The sequence below is a fragment of the Schistocerca gregaria genome, chromosome 5 (genome assembly GCF_023897955.1).
Source record: "Schistocerca gregaria isolate iqSchGreg1 chromosome 5, iqSchGreg1.2, whole genome shotgun sequence".
NCBI classification, from domain to species: Eukaryota; Metazoa; Arthropoda; class Insecta; order Orthoptera; family Acrididae; genus Schistocerca; species Schistocerca gregaria.
The window spans coordinates 82,757,113-82,771,723 of NC_064924.1; the positions used below are offsets into that span (position 1 = coordinate 82,757,113).

Below are 14,611 nucleotides of genomic sequence, written 5' to 3' on the forward strand. Positions count from 1 at the left end.
TTCATTAGCCATTGTTCTTACCCATCTAGCCCCTTCCCTGTTCCCTTTCCAGTGCTACACAGCTCTCTGTTCCATCAGTGCACCCAGTCTTTTTACTTCTCTTCTTTTCCACTACCCCCCCCCCCCTCCCCCACTCACCATCTATCCTCCCAATTGCATTTAGCTGCCCTAGTCTCCACCTCATCCCTGCACGCTCCCAGCAGCACTTTGCTGTCCCCCACCTCTAGCCAGCCATCTCTCCCCCTCCCCTTCCCATCCTTCTCCTTGCTGCGACACAGTTGCCTCTCCCATAATGCACTGCTGCTTGCAGTCTGGCTCCATGGCTGCAGCTGCCTGAGAATGTGGTCATGTGTGTGTAAGTTGCGTTTGCATAAGTGTGTGTATTTTTTGTCAATTTTTGACAAAGGCCTTTTTGGCTGAAAACTAACATTGTGACAGTCTTTTTGTTGTGCATTTCTGCGACTCAGCATCTCCGCTGTATGGTGAGTAACAACTATCCTTTTCATAATAGTATTACAATAATCAAACACATTTACTTATCTTTTGAGAAGCAGTCATGTGGAACACAACATGCATTTCCAGTCTCTGAATAATGTCTTTTGCCAGCTCAGTACTAAGCTATCTTTCTAGCTGCTCTGGTTCTTGTGGATCTAACTAGCTATGACATCGACAGCCTCTGTCCAGTGAAGCCGAGCTGTCGAACTGAGGAGATGATCTGCACTGACGAACTCACCTCTGAGCACTGCTGTTGATGTCCTTTATGTGAATGCTGGAGAGGGCATTGTATAGTGTAGTCTTCTCAGAGAGGGGAAGCACAGCACCAGATTTGCATATACTGCCCTGCTGGCACCACCACTCGGTGTCCACAGATATTATTGTTTATGCTGGCAAGCATCTGACAGCCAGTGCACGAGAGGCACGAGTGGTGTCATTTGATGATACGACAAAAACTGTAAAGGGGTGAAGTCCAGGGACCTTGGTCTTCAAGAGAAGTAACCATTACTGCCAATTAATCTTCTGGGGAATGTTAGGTTTACATGATCTGTCACCTTACAACTAGAACATGCAGAGACCTACATGCTGGAAGAACATACCCATCCTCCCGGCTGAAGGAACTCCTTCCAATAAGTATATTATTCTAGAATACCAGATACACCAAGATCATTTGTAACAACCAATCTCGTCATCTCTGATATTTCAGAATAATGGAACACATCAGATCACCCCCCAGCAGTTGACACAATGTCATCTTCCAATAATGATGGAAGCTCATTTTCAAGTAAGTCTAGGTAACAGGACCCTGTAAGGTGATGAGATAACACAAGTCCAATCTACAGGTTGCTTATCACCACATGTAACACATTTACAGAGAAGTGTTCTTAGAAAATGTGTCTCCAAAAGCATTTGAGTTTTTGTCGGACCACAGATTTGAGTTAAGAGTGTTATTGATACCATCATGGATGAAAGAGTAAACAGTATTAATTGGGATATTCAACCATTTGCAACTATCCAGTGACAAAATTCCAATTGTATACCTTCTCCCTGTCAAAGATACTGAATCCACTGTAAATGATATGGGTGAACACCCCACATACATAATGTCCACGATATTCTTTTGTATGTGTAGAAATTCTGCACATGCTTATTGAAGGACTATGTTCCACTAACTAAATAATGTCTTCTGTGTTGTGAATGACTAGTTCATTTTAACTCTCAGATAAAACATGATGCAAGGTTGTGCACCAATCTGTCACAGTTTAGTGAAAATACAAGTAAACACTATTGAATCTGATACTTTGCAGTTAGACAATCATTTAACATATTCTCTACAAACAGCAGCAGCGTTTCCAGTACAAAATACGTATATAAACACTGTATCAGCGTACTTTGCATCTGTAAATCTTTTCAGTATTCGTAAATGGAATAGTAGAATTGACCAACAAATCGTAATAACAAATTGAAAAATTCAGTTAGATAAACACAAGCACAACTTCACAACTAGAACTTCAGTACAAAAATGAATAAACCCGTAGCAACTGCAGTACAAACACACAAAATGAAAATTTATCTCTATAAGCAGCTGTGTCTCTGTAACCAATAAAAGTTCAGTATTGTTATGTGGAAGGTTTTATTCAAACTAATTTATGCTACCAGCTTTTGGTGTCTGTGGCAGACAACACTACAGTGATTTTCTTCCTTTTCATGAACTGAAGTAACTCACTTATCTCAGTGAATTCCTCAGAATCATTGCCTACCCTGAAACATATAACATGGTTCAGCCTGGAAAAGCGTTTTAAAAGATAGGATGCACTTATATGTTTCAATGGGGTGCATAAAATTTACTCTCTCATAGCTGAAAAGAGAGTTCATTCTATCCGGTCTGACTTGGGCTACTAGATAAAGCAAGGTCTTCGTTAAAATAACTGTACTGCATTATCACTTTAGCAGCACACATACCACTTCTAAGTCTGCCCTGACATGAAAACATATTTGATCAAAGTTTGTACTATTCATGTCATTGACACAGCATATTACCTAATTGGAAGTCAGCATAAGTACAGTGCTCATGGCCAGTTGTCCAATGGACCATAATTTTAACCAATCAGTAATCAGGTTTAAATTCCACACAGTATTCATCAGTTTAGTATGCTTACCCAGTGCAACACACTTCAACACTAGTCAGTAATCTAAAGTTTCTGAAATATGATTGGCTATTATGTTAACCCCCCCCCCCTCCCCCCCTCGCCCCCCTCAATATGGACCTTGCCGTTGGTTGGGCGGTTGCATGCCTCAGCGATACAGATAGCCGTAGCGTAGGTGCAACCACAGTGGAGGGGTATCTATAGAGAGGCCAGACAAACGTGTGGCTCCTGAAGAGGGGCAGCAGCCTGTTCAGTAGTTGCAGGGGCAACAGTCTGGATGATTGACTGATCTGGCCTTGTAACATAAACCAAAACGGCCTTGCTGTGTTGGTACAGCAAACGCCTGAAAGCAAGGGGAAACTACAGCCGTAATTTTTCCTGAGGTCATGCAGCTCTACTGTATGGTTAAATATTCTGGAGATAAAATAGACTTCCATTTGGATCTTTGGAGGGGGGGGGGGGGGGGGGCTACCCAGGAGGATGTCATCAGGAGAAACAAAACTGGTTTTCTGCATATCGGAGTGTGGAATGTCAGATCTCTTAATTGGACAGGTAGGTTAGAATATTTAAAAAGGGAAATGGATAGGTTAAAATTAGATATAGTGGGAACTAGTGAAGTTAAGTGGCAGGAGGAACATAACTTTTGGTCAGGTGAACACAGGATATAAATACAAATTCAGGTAGGGATAATGCGGTAGTAGGTTTAATAATGAATAAAAAAAACAGGAACACAAATAAGCTATTATGAACAGCATAATGAATGCATTATTGTAGCCAAGACAGACACGAAGCCTACACCCTCCAAGTAGCACAAGTTTATATGCCAACTAGCTCCGCAGATAGGGAGAGATTGAGGAAATGTATGATGAGAGAAAAGAAATTATTCAGCTAGTTAAGGGAAACAAAAATTTAATAGTCATGGGGGGCTGAAATTTCATAGTAGGAAAAGGAAGAGAAGGAAAAGTAATGATTGAATATGGACTGGGGGAAAGGAATGAAAGACGATGCCACCTGGCAGAATTTTGCTTAGAACATAATTTTATCATAGCTAACACTTCGTTTAAGAATCATGAAAGGAGGTTGTATATGTGGAAGAGACCTGGAGACACCAGGTTTCAGATTGATTATATAATGGTAAGACAGATTTCGGAACCAGGTTTTAAATTATAAGATGTGGACTCTGACCACAATTTATTGGCTATGAACTGCAAATTAAAACTGAAGGAACTGCAAAAAGGCAAGGTTTTAAGGAAATGGGACCTGGATAAACTGAAAGAACCAGAGAGTTTCAGAGGGAAGATTAGGAAATGATTTACAAGAACAGGGGAAAGGAACACAGTAGAAGAAGAATGGGTAGCTTTGAAAGAAGAAATAGCGAAGGCAGCAGAGGATCAAATAGGTAAAAAGATGATGGCTAGTAGAAATCCTTGGGTAACAGAAGAGATATTGAATTTAATCGATGAAAGGAGAAAATGAAAAATGCAAAAATGAATCAGGCAGAAGGAAATACAAACATCTAACAAATGAGATTGACAGGAAGTGCAAAATGGCTAAGCAGGTGGCTAGAGGACAAATGTAAGCATGTTGAAGCATATATCACTAGGGGTTAGATAGATGCTACCTACAGGAAAACTAAAGAGACCTTTGGAGAAAAGAAAACCACCTGTATGAATATCAAGAGCTTAAGCAGAAAACTGGTCCTAAGTAAAGAAGGGAAAACAAAAAGGTGAAAGGAGTATATAGAGAGTCTACACAAGGGAGATGTACTTGACGATGATATTATGAAATTATGAAGATGGAAGAGGATGTAGATGAAGATGAGAAGGGAGATATGACACTGCATAAAGAATTTGACAAAGCACTGAAAGATTTAAGTTGAAACAAGGCCCCAGTCATAGACACCATTCCGTTAGAGGCACTGATAGCCTTGGAAGAGCAAGCCATAACAAAACTCTTCCATCTGGTGAGAAAGATGAAATACTCTGACTTCAAGAAGAATAAAATAATTCCAGTTCAAAAGAAAGTGGGAGCTGACAGGTGTGAAAACTACCAAACTATCAGTTCAATGAGTCACTGTTGTAAAATACTAACACGAGTCCTTGACAGAAGAGACGAAAAACTGGTACAAGCCGACCTCAGGGAAGATCAGTTTGGGTTGAAGATAAATGTAGAAACACATGATACAATACTGACCCTACAACTTCTCATAGAAATTAGGGTAGGAAAAGAAAAACCTATGCTTATAGAAGTCTAGACTTAGAGAAAGCTTGTGGCAATGTTGACTGGAACACTCCCTTCCAAATTCTAAAGGTGGCAGGGTTAAAATACTGGGAGCAAAATCCTCTTTGTAATTTGTACAGAAACGAGGTGGCAGTTATAAGAGTCGAGGGGATCAAAGGGAAGCAGTGGTTGAGAATGGAGTGAGTCAGGGTCATAGGCTATACCTGATGTTATTCAATCTGTTTATTGGGCAAGCAGTAAAGGAAACAAAAGAAAAATTTGGAGTGGGAGTTAAAGTACAAGAAGAAGAAATAAAAACTTTGTGGTTTGCTGCTGACATTATTTTGTCAGAGACAGCAAGGGACTTGGAACAGCAGGAACAGAATAGACAGTGTCTTGAAAACAGGATATAAGATGACCATCAACAAAAGCAAAACAAGGATAATGGAATGTAAATCAGGTGATGCTGAGGGAGTTAGATTAGGAAACAAGACACTTAAAGTAGTAGATGAGCTTTCCTGTTTTGTAAGCAAAATAAATGATGACAGTTGAAGTTGGGAAAATATAAAATGTAGACTGGCAATGAGAAGAAAAGCCTTTATGAACAAGAGAAATTTGTTGACATCAAGTATAGATTTAAAAGTCGGGAAGTCTTTTCTGAAAGTATTTGTATGGAGTGTAGCCATGCATGGAAGTGAAACATGGACTATTAATAGTTTAGACAAGAAGAGAATATTGTTGTTGTTGTTGTTGTGGTCGTCTTCAGTCCTGAGACTGGTTTGATGCAGCTCTCCATGCTACTCTATCCTGTGGAAGTTGCTTCATCTCCCAGTACCTACTGCAACCTACGTCCTTCTGAATCTGCTTAATGTATTGATCTCTTGGTCTCCCTCTACAATTTTTACCCTCCACGCTGCCCTCCAATATTAAATTGGTGATCCCTTGATGCCTCAGAACATGTCCTACCAACCGATCCCTTCTTCTAGTCAAGTTGTGCCACAAACTTCTTTTCTCCCCAATCCTATTCAATACTTCCTCATTAGTTATGTGATCTACCCATCTAATCTTCAGCATTCTTCTGTAGCACCACATTTCGAAAGCTTCTATTCTCTTCTTGTCCAAACTATTTATTGTCTATGTTTCACTTCCATACATGGCTACACTCCATACAAATACTTTCAGAAAAGACTTCCTGACACTTAAATCTATATTCGATGTTAACAGATTTCTCTTCTTCTGAAACGCTTTCTTTGCCATTGCCAGTCTACATTTTATATCCTCTCTACTTCGAACATCATCAGTTATTTTGCTCCCCAAATAGCAAAACTCCTTTACTACTTTAAGTGTCTCATTTCCTAATCTAATTCCCCCAGCATCACCAGACTTAATTCGACTACATTCCATTATCCTTGTTTTGCTTTTGCTGATGTTCATCTTATATCCTCCCTTCAAGACACTGTCCATTCTGTTCAACTGCTCTTCCAAGTCCTTTGCTGTCTCTGACAGAATTACAATGTCATCGGCGAACCTCAAAGTTTTTATTTCTTCTCCATGGATTTTAATACCTACTCTGAATTTTTCTTTGTTTTCTTTACTGCTTGCTCAATATACAGATTGAATAACATCGGGGAGAGGCTACAGCCCTGTCTCACTCTCTTCCCAATCACTGCTTCCCTTTCATGTCCGTCGACTCTTATAACTGCCATCTGGTTTCTGTACAAATTGTAAATAGCCTTTCGCTCCCTGTATTTTACCCCTGCCACCTTTAGAATTTGAAAGAGAGTATTCCACTCAACATTGTCAAAAGCTTTCTCTAAGTCTAGAAATGCTAGAAACATAGGTTTTCCTTTCCTTAATCTTTCTTCTAATATAAGTCGTAAGGTCAGTATTGCCTCACGTGTTCCAGCATTTCTACGGAATCCAAACTGATCTTCCCCGAGGTCGGCTTCTACTAGTTTTTCCATTCGTCTGTAAAGAATTCGTGTTAGTATTTTGCAGCTATGGCTTATTAAACTTATTGTTCGGTAATTTTCACATCTGTCAACACCTGCTTTCTTTGGGATTGGAATTATTATATTCTTCTTGAAGTCTGAGGGTATTTCACCTGTTTCATACATCTTGCTCACCAGATGGTAGAGTTTTGTCAGGACTGGCCCTCCCAAGGCCGTCAGTAGTTTCAATGGAATCTTGTCTACTCCGGAGGCCTTGTTTCGACTAAGGTCTTTCAGTGCTCTGTCAAACTCTTCACGCAATATCATATCTACCATTTCATCTTCATCTACATCCTCTTCCATTTCCATAATATTGTCCTCAAGTACATCGCCCTTGTGTAGACCCTCTATATACTCCTTCCACCTTTCTGCTTTCCCTTCTTTGCTTAGAACTGGGTTTCCATCTGAGCTCTTGATGTTCATACAAGTGGTTCTCTTATCTCCAGATGTCTCTTTAATTTTCCTGTAGGCAGTATCTATCTTTCCCCTAGTGAGATAAGCCTCTACATCCTTACATTTGTCCTCTAGCCATCCCTGCTTAGCCATTTTGCACTTCCTGTTGATTTCATGTTTGAGACGTTTGTATTCCTTTTTGCCTACTTCATTTATTGCATTTTTATATTTTCTCCTTTCATCAATTAAATTCAATATTTCTTCTGTTACCCAAGGATTTCTACTAGCCCTCATCTTTTTACCTACTTGATCCTCTGCTGCCTTCACTATTTCTTCTTTCAAAGCTACCCATTCTTCTTCTACTGTATTTATTTCCCCCATTCCTAACAATTGTTCCCTTATGCTCTCCCTGAAACTCTGTACAACCTCTGGTTCTTTCAGTTTATCCAGGTCCCATCTCCTTAAATTCCCACCTTTTTGCAGTTTCTTCAGTTTTAGTCTACAGGTCATAACCAATAGATTGTGGTCAGAGTCCACATCTGCCCCTGGGAATGTCTTAAAATTTAAAACCTGGTTCCTAAATCTCTGCCTTACCATTATATAATCTATCTGATACCTTTTAGTATCTCCAGGGTTCTTCCATGTATACAACCTTCTTTCATGATTCTTAAACCAAGTGTTACCTATGACTAAGTGTGCTCTGTGCAAAATTCTACCAGGCGGCTTCCTCTTTCATTTCTTAGCCCCAATCCATATCCACCTACTATGTTTCCTTCTCTCCCTTTTCCTACACTCGAATTCCAGTCATCCATGACTATTAAATTTTCATCTCCCTTCACTATCTGAATAATTTCTTTTATTTCATCATACATTTCTTCAATTTCTTCGTCATCTGCAGAGATAGTTGGCATATAAACTTGTACTACTGTAGTAGGTGTGGGCTTCGTATCTATCTTGGCCACAATAATGCGTTCACTATGCTGTTTGCAGTATCTTACCCGCATTCCTGTTTTCCTATTCATTATTAAACCTACTGCTGCAGTACCCCTATTTGATTTTGTATTTATAACCCTGTAGTCACCTGACCAGAGGTCTTGTTCCTCTTGCCACCGAACTTCACTAATTCCCACTATATCTAACTTTAACCTGTCCATTTCCCTTTTTAAATTTTCTAACCGACCGGCCCGATTAAGGAATCTGACATTCCACGCTCCGACCGTAGAACGTCAGTTTTCTTTCTCCTGATAACGACATCCTCTTGAGTAGTCCCCGCCCGGAGATCCGAATGGGGGACTATTTTACCTCCGGAATATTTTACCCAAGAGGACGCCATCATCATTTAATCATACAGTAAAGCTGCATGCCCTCGGGAAAAATTACTGCCGTAGTTTCTCCTTGCTTTCAGCTGTTCCCAGTACCAGCACAGCAAGGCCGTTTTGGTTAGAGAGAATAGTAGCTTTTAAAATGTGGTGCTACAGGAGAATGCTGAAGATTAAATGGGTAGATATACAACTGATGAGGAGGTACTAATTAGAATGTGGAAGAAGAGAAATTTGTTGCACACCCAGATGAGAAGAGGCAATCGTTTGGCATTATACATTCTGGGGCATCAAGGGATCACCAGTATAGTACTGGGGAGTAAGGGGGGGAGTAAAAATCATGGAGGGAGACCAAGAGATGAATATAGTAAGCAGATTCATAAGAATGTAGGTTGCAGTAGTTACTCGGAGGTGAAGAGGCTTTCACAGGATGTACTAGCATGGAGAGCTGCATCAAACCAGTCTTTGGACTGAAGAAAACACACAACACACACACACACACACACATACACACACACACACACACACACACACACAGAGTATGCCATATGCCATGCTGAATATTCACTCACTGGAAGAAATTAGAATTTTCACTGTAAGTACCAAAACTTCTAGAAACATTATTTACAGCAGATCTTAGTTTCTGAACTACTCAGTTTCTCAATAAAATTTATATTAGGTTATTTAATGCAAAACAACTAGAGCACTGAGAAGTATGTTGTCATGTTGCTAAAGCTGAATCTGTACTTTAGCATATTCAAATGCCTCCTGCTTCCAAGATGCACATTCGTTCTCCTCTGCAATTGGCTGTAGCCAATCAGCTTTTTTGGTATTCTTGAACAACATGAAAAATTCGCTCTGTGATCAATCCTCAACACCAAATTTAATGTAGTCATATGCCAAAATATGTATTGTTCGAAAAGCAAAGAAACTCAAACCAACCTATCTTTACTTATATTAAGTACAGAAATAAATATTTAGTTTTCAAAATAGCTAACCTGGCTATTTTACATTAAGCATTTCATGCCTTATATGTGACTCACTGCATGATTACATAATTTGATTCATGGGCTCATTCATTAATTATTAACACCCAGTCACTCATTCTGACAGTGTAACAGATGAAAATAATAATGTCAAAATCAAACAATGGAAACTCCAGGTAGGAATATCAACAATGCAGGAAAAGAGAGATTGCTTCTTTTTGTAAAGAAGACATGTAAGTTACAGATAGGCACAATTAAAAGACACTTACACTTAGATAAAGTTTTCGGCCACAGTCTACATCAGTAAAAGAGAAATATCACACCATTCATGCTCACAAGCAAGCACATCTTGGCCCGAGATGCTGGAGTTGGCAGTCATGTATGCTTGCTAGTGTGTATAATGATATGTGTTGTTGTTGTTGTTGTTGTTGTTGTTGTGTGTGTGTGTGTGTGTGTGTGTGTGTGTGTGTGTGTGTGTGTGTGGGCACATGTGTGCAACTTAATGTGTTTTCTTTACTGTAAGTAGCAGTCTGTCTTTTCCTACAGTCTTGTAAATAATAGTGACAGACAGCTGAAAATAATAATTACTGCTTGAAACTGACACCATGATTTAAAATATAGTTTTATGAACATTAAATTCTGGGGGTGGTCTATTTACTGCTGTCTGACACTCAGTTGTATGCCAACCCAGGTAATCATCCTCATTTCACATTCTGAGCTTGGGACCAGATGGCGATGTAATTATGAAACTAATTGCCTAAAAGTTAATTCTGCAGTTGGACTATCTGGAAGTGAGTGGATTTAGCTGTGAAGGAGTCCTTAGTAACATACTAATGTTTTGCAGATATGAGTACAGTACTTTTATTATCTAGCCTCTCAGATGCCATTACAAATGACTAAATCAACTAAGGAGAAGGGCAGAAAAGTACAGAGGACCAGCACCAATTTTATTTATTTCATTCCTAACAATTTCAGTCAAGATCTGAGTGTAGTGATTTATGTTTTCTGAGTGCCTGTATTAAAATTTTCATTAAAGAATGTCGCGGGGAATTCTGTTATCGATACTTAGATTTCAGAAACCCTCAGTATGTTTTGTAACTGTGATGTTTAATCTTGGCAAACATGTTTTGTCATTGCTTGTAACAATTATTTAATGTGCTGAAAAATTGTTAATTGTTTTTCAGCATATACCCAGAAAATTCTGACCTTGCTACAACTCTTGGTTTACTTTACATGAAACTTAGAGAGTATCAGAAAGCATTTGAGAAGTTGGGTTCTGCTTTAGCACATAACCCATCTTCAGCAAAGGCATTGTTGGCAATGGGTTCTATAATGCAGGTAAGTACCGTAATTTGTATGATGTTCATGCTATTGGGCGAATCTCTCTTGTTTGGATGCAGTCTTTAGTGATCTAAGATGTATTTTTTTTTTTTTTTTTTAAAGCATTAACCTCGCAATACCAGTATCATAATCTAACCATGTTCTTTATATTTTAAATCAAACAATGGAAAATCCAGGATGGAAAGTAACAATGTTAGGGAAAGGAAAGTTGCTACTCACCATATAGTGGAGATGCTGAGTTGCGTATAGGCACAACAAAAAGATTGTGACAATTAAAGCTTTCAGCCAACAAGGACTTTGTTGAAAATAGATCACACACAAACACAAGCACAAGCACAACTCACTCACACATGACTGCAGCCTCTGTGTGGCTTCAGTTGCCTATATGCAACTCAGCATCTCTGCTGTATGGTGAGTAGCAACTTCCAGTTTCGTAGTATTGTTACTTTATATTATAAATTAAAAAAAAAAGTTTATTGCTTTTATTGATTTCTTATACCAGATTCCACAACTATTTCAAATTTTTCAGAAAAACTAAATCAAAAAATTTAAGGATTAGTGGTGAACACGACTTTCAATAGCAAATGGCATATTCAAATTTTCACATTCAGGACCTTTCTTACGCATCTTCATGTCTTTAAAAAGTATGTTGTGCATAAAAGTCAGTGACAGTTAATGAATTTTTTTAGCATAAAGTAACCTCCCACCCTTCTTGGTAGTACATGTTATGCAAAATGCACTGGTGTTGCTAGGGTTGATGAACTTATTCTAATAAACTACAGAAGAAAGATGAAACAGGAAAAATGAAGAAAAACAACTGCTTTCATAAAGAAAATGAAATGTTTACAAATGTAAAATTAACACGTAAAAGACAAAACTGCGTATGGGTACTTGGATAGGGCCTTCCTGTGGAAATCCATTGTATTAGTTACTCGAGTGCCCCTCAAAAACTTTGTTGTTTAATTGTTTTGTGTGATATTGTAAGGCATAATCTACAGACATTTGTCTTTATTTTGTGAGATGTGTAGCTGTCAAGAAATATCCAATAAATAATTGTGCACACTAACAATGCATTGTATACGAGTAACACAATTTTTCATAGAGTAATTATTTTTTTCTTAGATAAGAGATGGGTGTTAAAGGAAACAAATACTCTTAACTGTAGATAAGCATAAAATTGTAATGATAAAGAAATGCAAAGCAAATATTTGACAATGGAATAAAGGAAAGGAAATAAAATAAGAGAAGCCTCAAAATGGTGCAGGTCATTGTAGTGTAAGATGCACGAGTCTGGGCACATGTAGGTCCTGGTTTCCATACCGCCAACAAATGTTGTTTGTGTACATTGTGTGATCACGGTCTGTGACTCACTGTCCTAAAGACAGATTGGTATTGGATGTCAAAGTTATATTGTGTCGTGGACAGCAGTGTTCCATCAAATGGTGAGGTCACCAGACAGAACATTAGTACCCTGCCACATCACAGTGCAGAGTGCCAAACTGTAAAAGTGAGTTTATTAGTGGCCATTTATAATGAAAAAAGTTAATATGTAGTTTTTGCATTAAGGAATTAGCAGTGACAGTAGCTGAATTTATTTATGACCAAATTCGTATTTGTAATGCTTATCCTGGACAAAAGTTACATGGTATTTGTTCTAACTGGGAACACAAGGAAACAAAGCTGTAAAAGAGATACAATTTCTTGGACCCTCATAAAGTCACCCACATCAGGTGTTGCTGGTGTAGTACTGCACAGCCCACATGGTGATGGCGGTCCTTGACCGAACTGCCTCTAGGGGCCACTTGGTGTAGTTGTGGGCACACTGTTTGAATGCCAGTGTGCACTCCATTTGTCATAGTGACCTGACTTATGTGTCTGCTATGAACAGTAGGTGTAATAACTGGTGAGTTACTACACATCTCCTTCCTTGGGGGGCGTAACACCAGGTGTCACTGTCTATAATGCTGTGACTGAAGAGACATCCATGGCATCTGTAGTGGTGCCAGGGGCAGGCGACAAAGGCACAAAAAGTTCCCGATCTGCCAGGACCAGCGAGTACAAATGACAGTGCACAGGCCCGGCAGCAGGGGGTGGGAGCCATATGGATGTCAGAGTCTATGACAAGGGGACTTCACACACAAAGTGACGATGATGGACTGCAGTGGAGAGTTTCTGGCGACAGAGACCCAGCTTCCATCCCTACTGACAGTGTTACCTGCCCAGCTCAGTGAGAGACACTAGCCACAGGAAGCAAATTGTGCCATCAGTGCTGACGAATCCCTCACTGTCAAGGTAGGCGGGCACAGCCAGGCCCATTTGACACCCAGAGCGCCGGCGGCCGACAAAGAATGGGGCATCAGGCCCGAGGAGGGGATCTTGTGCCCATCTCAGGGAGCAGCTGGTTCTGATAGCATACATTGAGTTGGTCTTTGGTGCAAACTGTGAGGATGTGGCGACCATGCTGGCAGTGGATGATGACTTGAATCTGGGGTGGGCACTGTCCAAATACCCTGGCATAGAGTGGTGTGCCAACTGTGATGTTGGCAAAACTGGTGCCACTGGGGGATGCCTGCCTGGCAGCAAGAGGTTGAGTAGTGTCTGTGGCTGACAGCCATGCAGGACTCAGTGGGATTCCTAGCACCAATTGGTGTCGCTCTGTAAGAGCTTAAAAAATAAATGTGAGGGCCTTGTTGGCTGGGAAATTTTCTGTGTATGTGCACATCTGCTTCTTAAATGTTTGGACAAGGCATTCTGCCCCACCATTTGATTGCGGATGGTAAGGTGGCACTGTGATGTGGCAAATGCCATTGTGTGTACGCAGGTACTTGAAAGATTGTGCCACAAACTGAGAACCATTGTCTGAAACTGTAGTGCAAGGCAAGCCTTCTGTGTTGAATATCTTCAACGGGACATTGACATTTGCATCTGCTGTCACAGATGAATGATGAACAACATAAGGAAAACAAGAAAAAATATCAATTGCTAATAACCAGGAAGTATCTAAAAAAGGACTGGCAAAAGTTAGTGGATTTTTTCCTAGGGCTGTGTAGGGGCCATCCACGGCAAAAAAGCAGTGTTTGGTGATGCCTGCTGACCCAAACACTTGCAGCAGGCTAAAAAAAGCATTCCACCTCTGGATTGCTGCCCGACAGAAACACATGGCAGCACAGCAATGTAATAAACGGAGGGTCTCATGCCACAGAGCAGCTGTAATCACAATGCAGGGAGTAAATCCTTTGATTGACAGGAAAATAACGCCATCCAAGAAGGAGAGGTGGTGGTGCAACACTTAAAATTCCAGAGTGGCTTCAGAGCCCAGCCCAATAGATGGTTGGACAACCTATGTTGTGTACTGCATATGACCTCCCGGAGCACTGGATCCACCATTGTAGCAGAGACAGTATGGGAACTGATGATGGGGAGCCATTCACCATGAGCCTCACCTCTGCATCTAATTGGAAACCAAGCAGTTCCTCCAGGTCAGACGAGTGATCAGGGCACATGGTGAGCAGGGAAAAAGCACCCATGTTTGCATGTTGTGATGTGGGACAAAAATTGATTTCGAAATTGTACAAGGATAAGAATAAAGTCAATCACTGGAGACAAAAAGCAGCTTTGTCCAGTAAGGACACCAATAGGTTAAACAGAGAAACCAGGGGCTTATGGTAGACAATTAAATGAAATTTTTGCGCTATACTACAACACATGAAATTTTTTTA

The 14,611-nt window shown here is 40.0% G+C and overlaps 1 protein-coding gene across 1 annotated transcript in view; it reads left to right on the forward strand.

Annotated features, from left to right (window-relative positions):
- The window catches only part of LOC126272923 (Bardet-Biedl syndrome 4 protein-like), a 108,421-nt gene that overhangs the window by 26,271 nt on the left and 67,539 nt on the right, over nucleotides 1–14,611 (forward strand). The window contains exon 6 of the mRNA XM_049976214.1: nucleotides 10,736–10,889. Coding sequence (XP_049832171.1) covers nucleotides 10,736–10,889 — 154 coding nt within the window. The remainder of the gene's footprint in view (nucleotides 1–10,735; nucleotides 10,890–14,611) is intronic.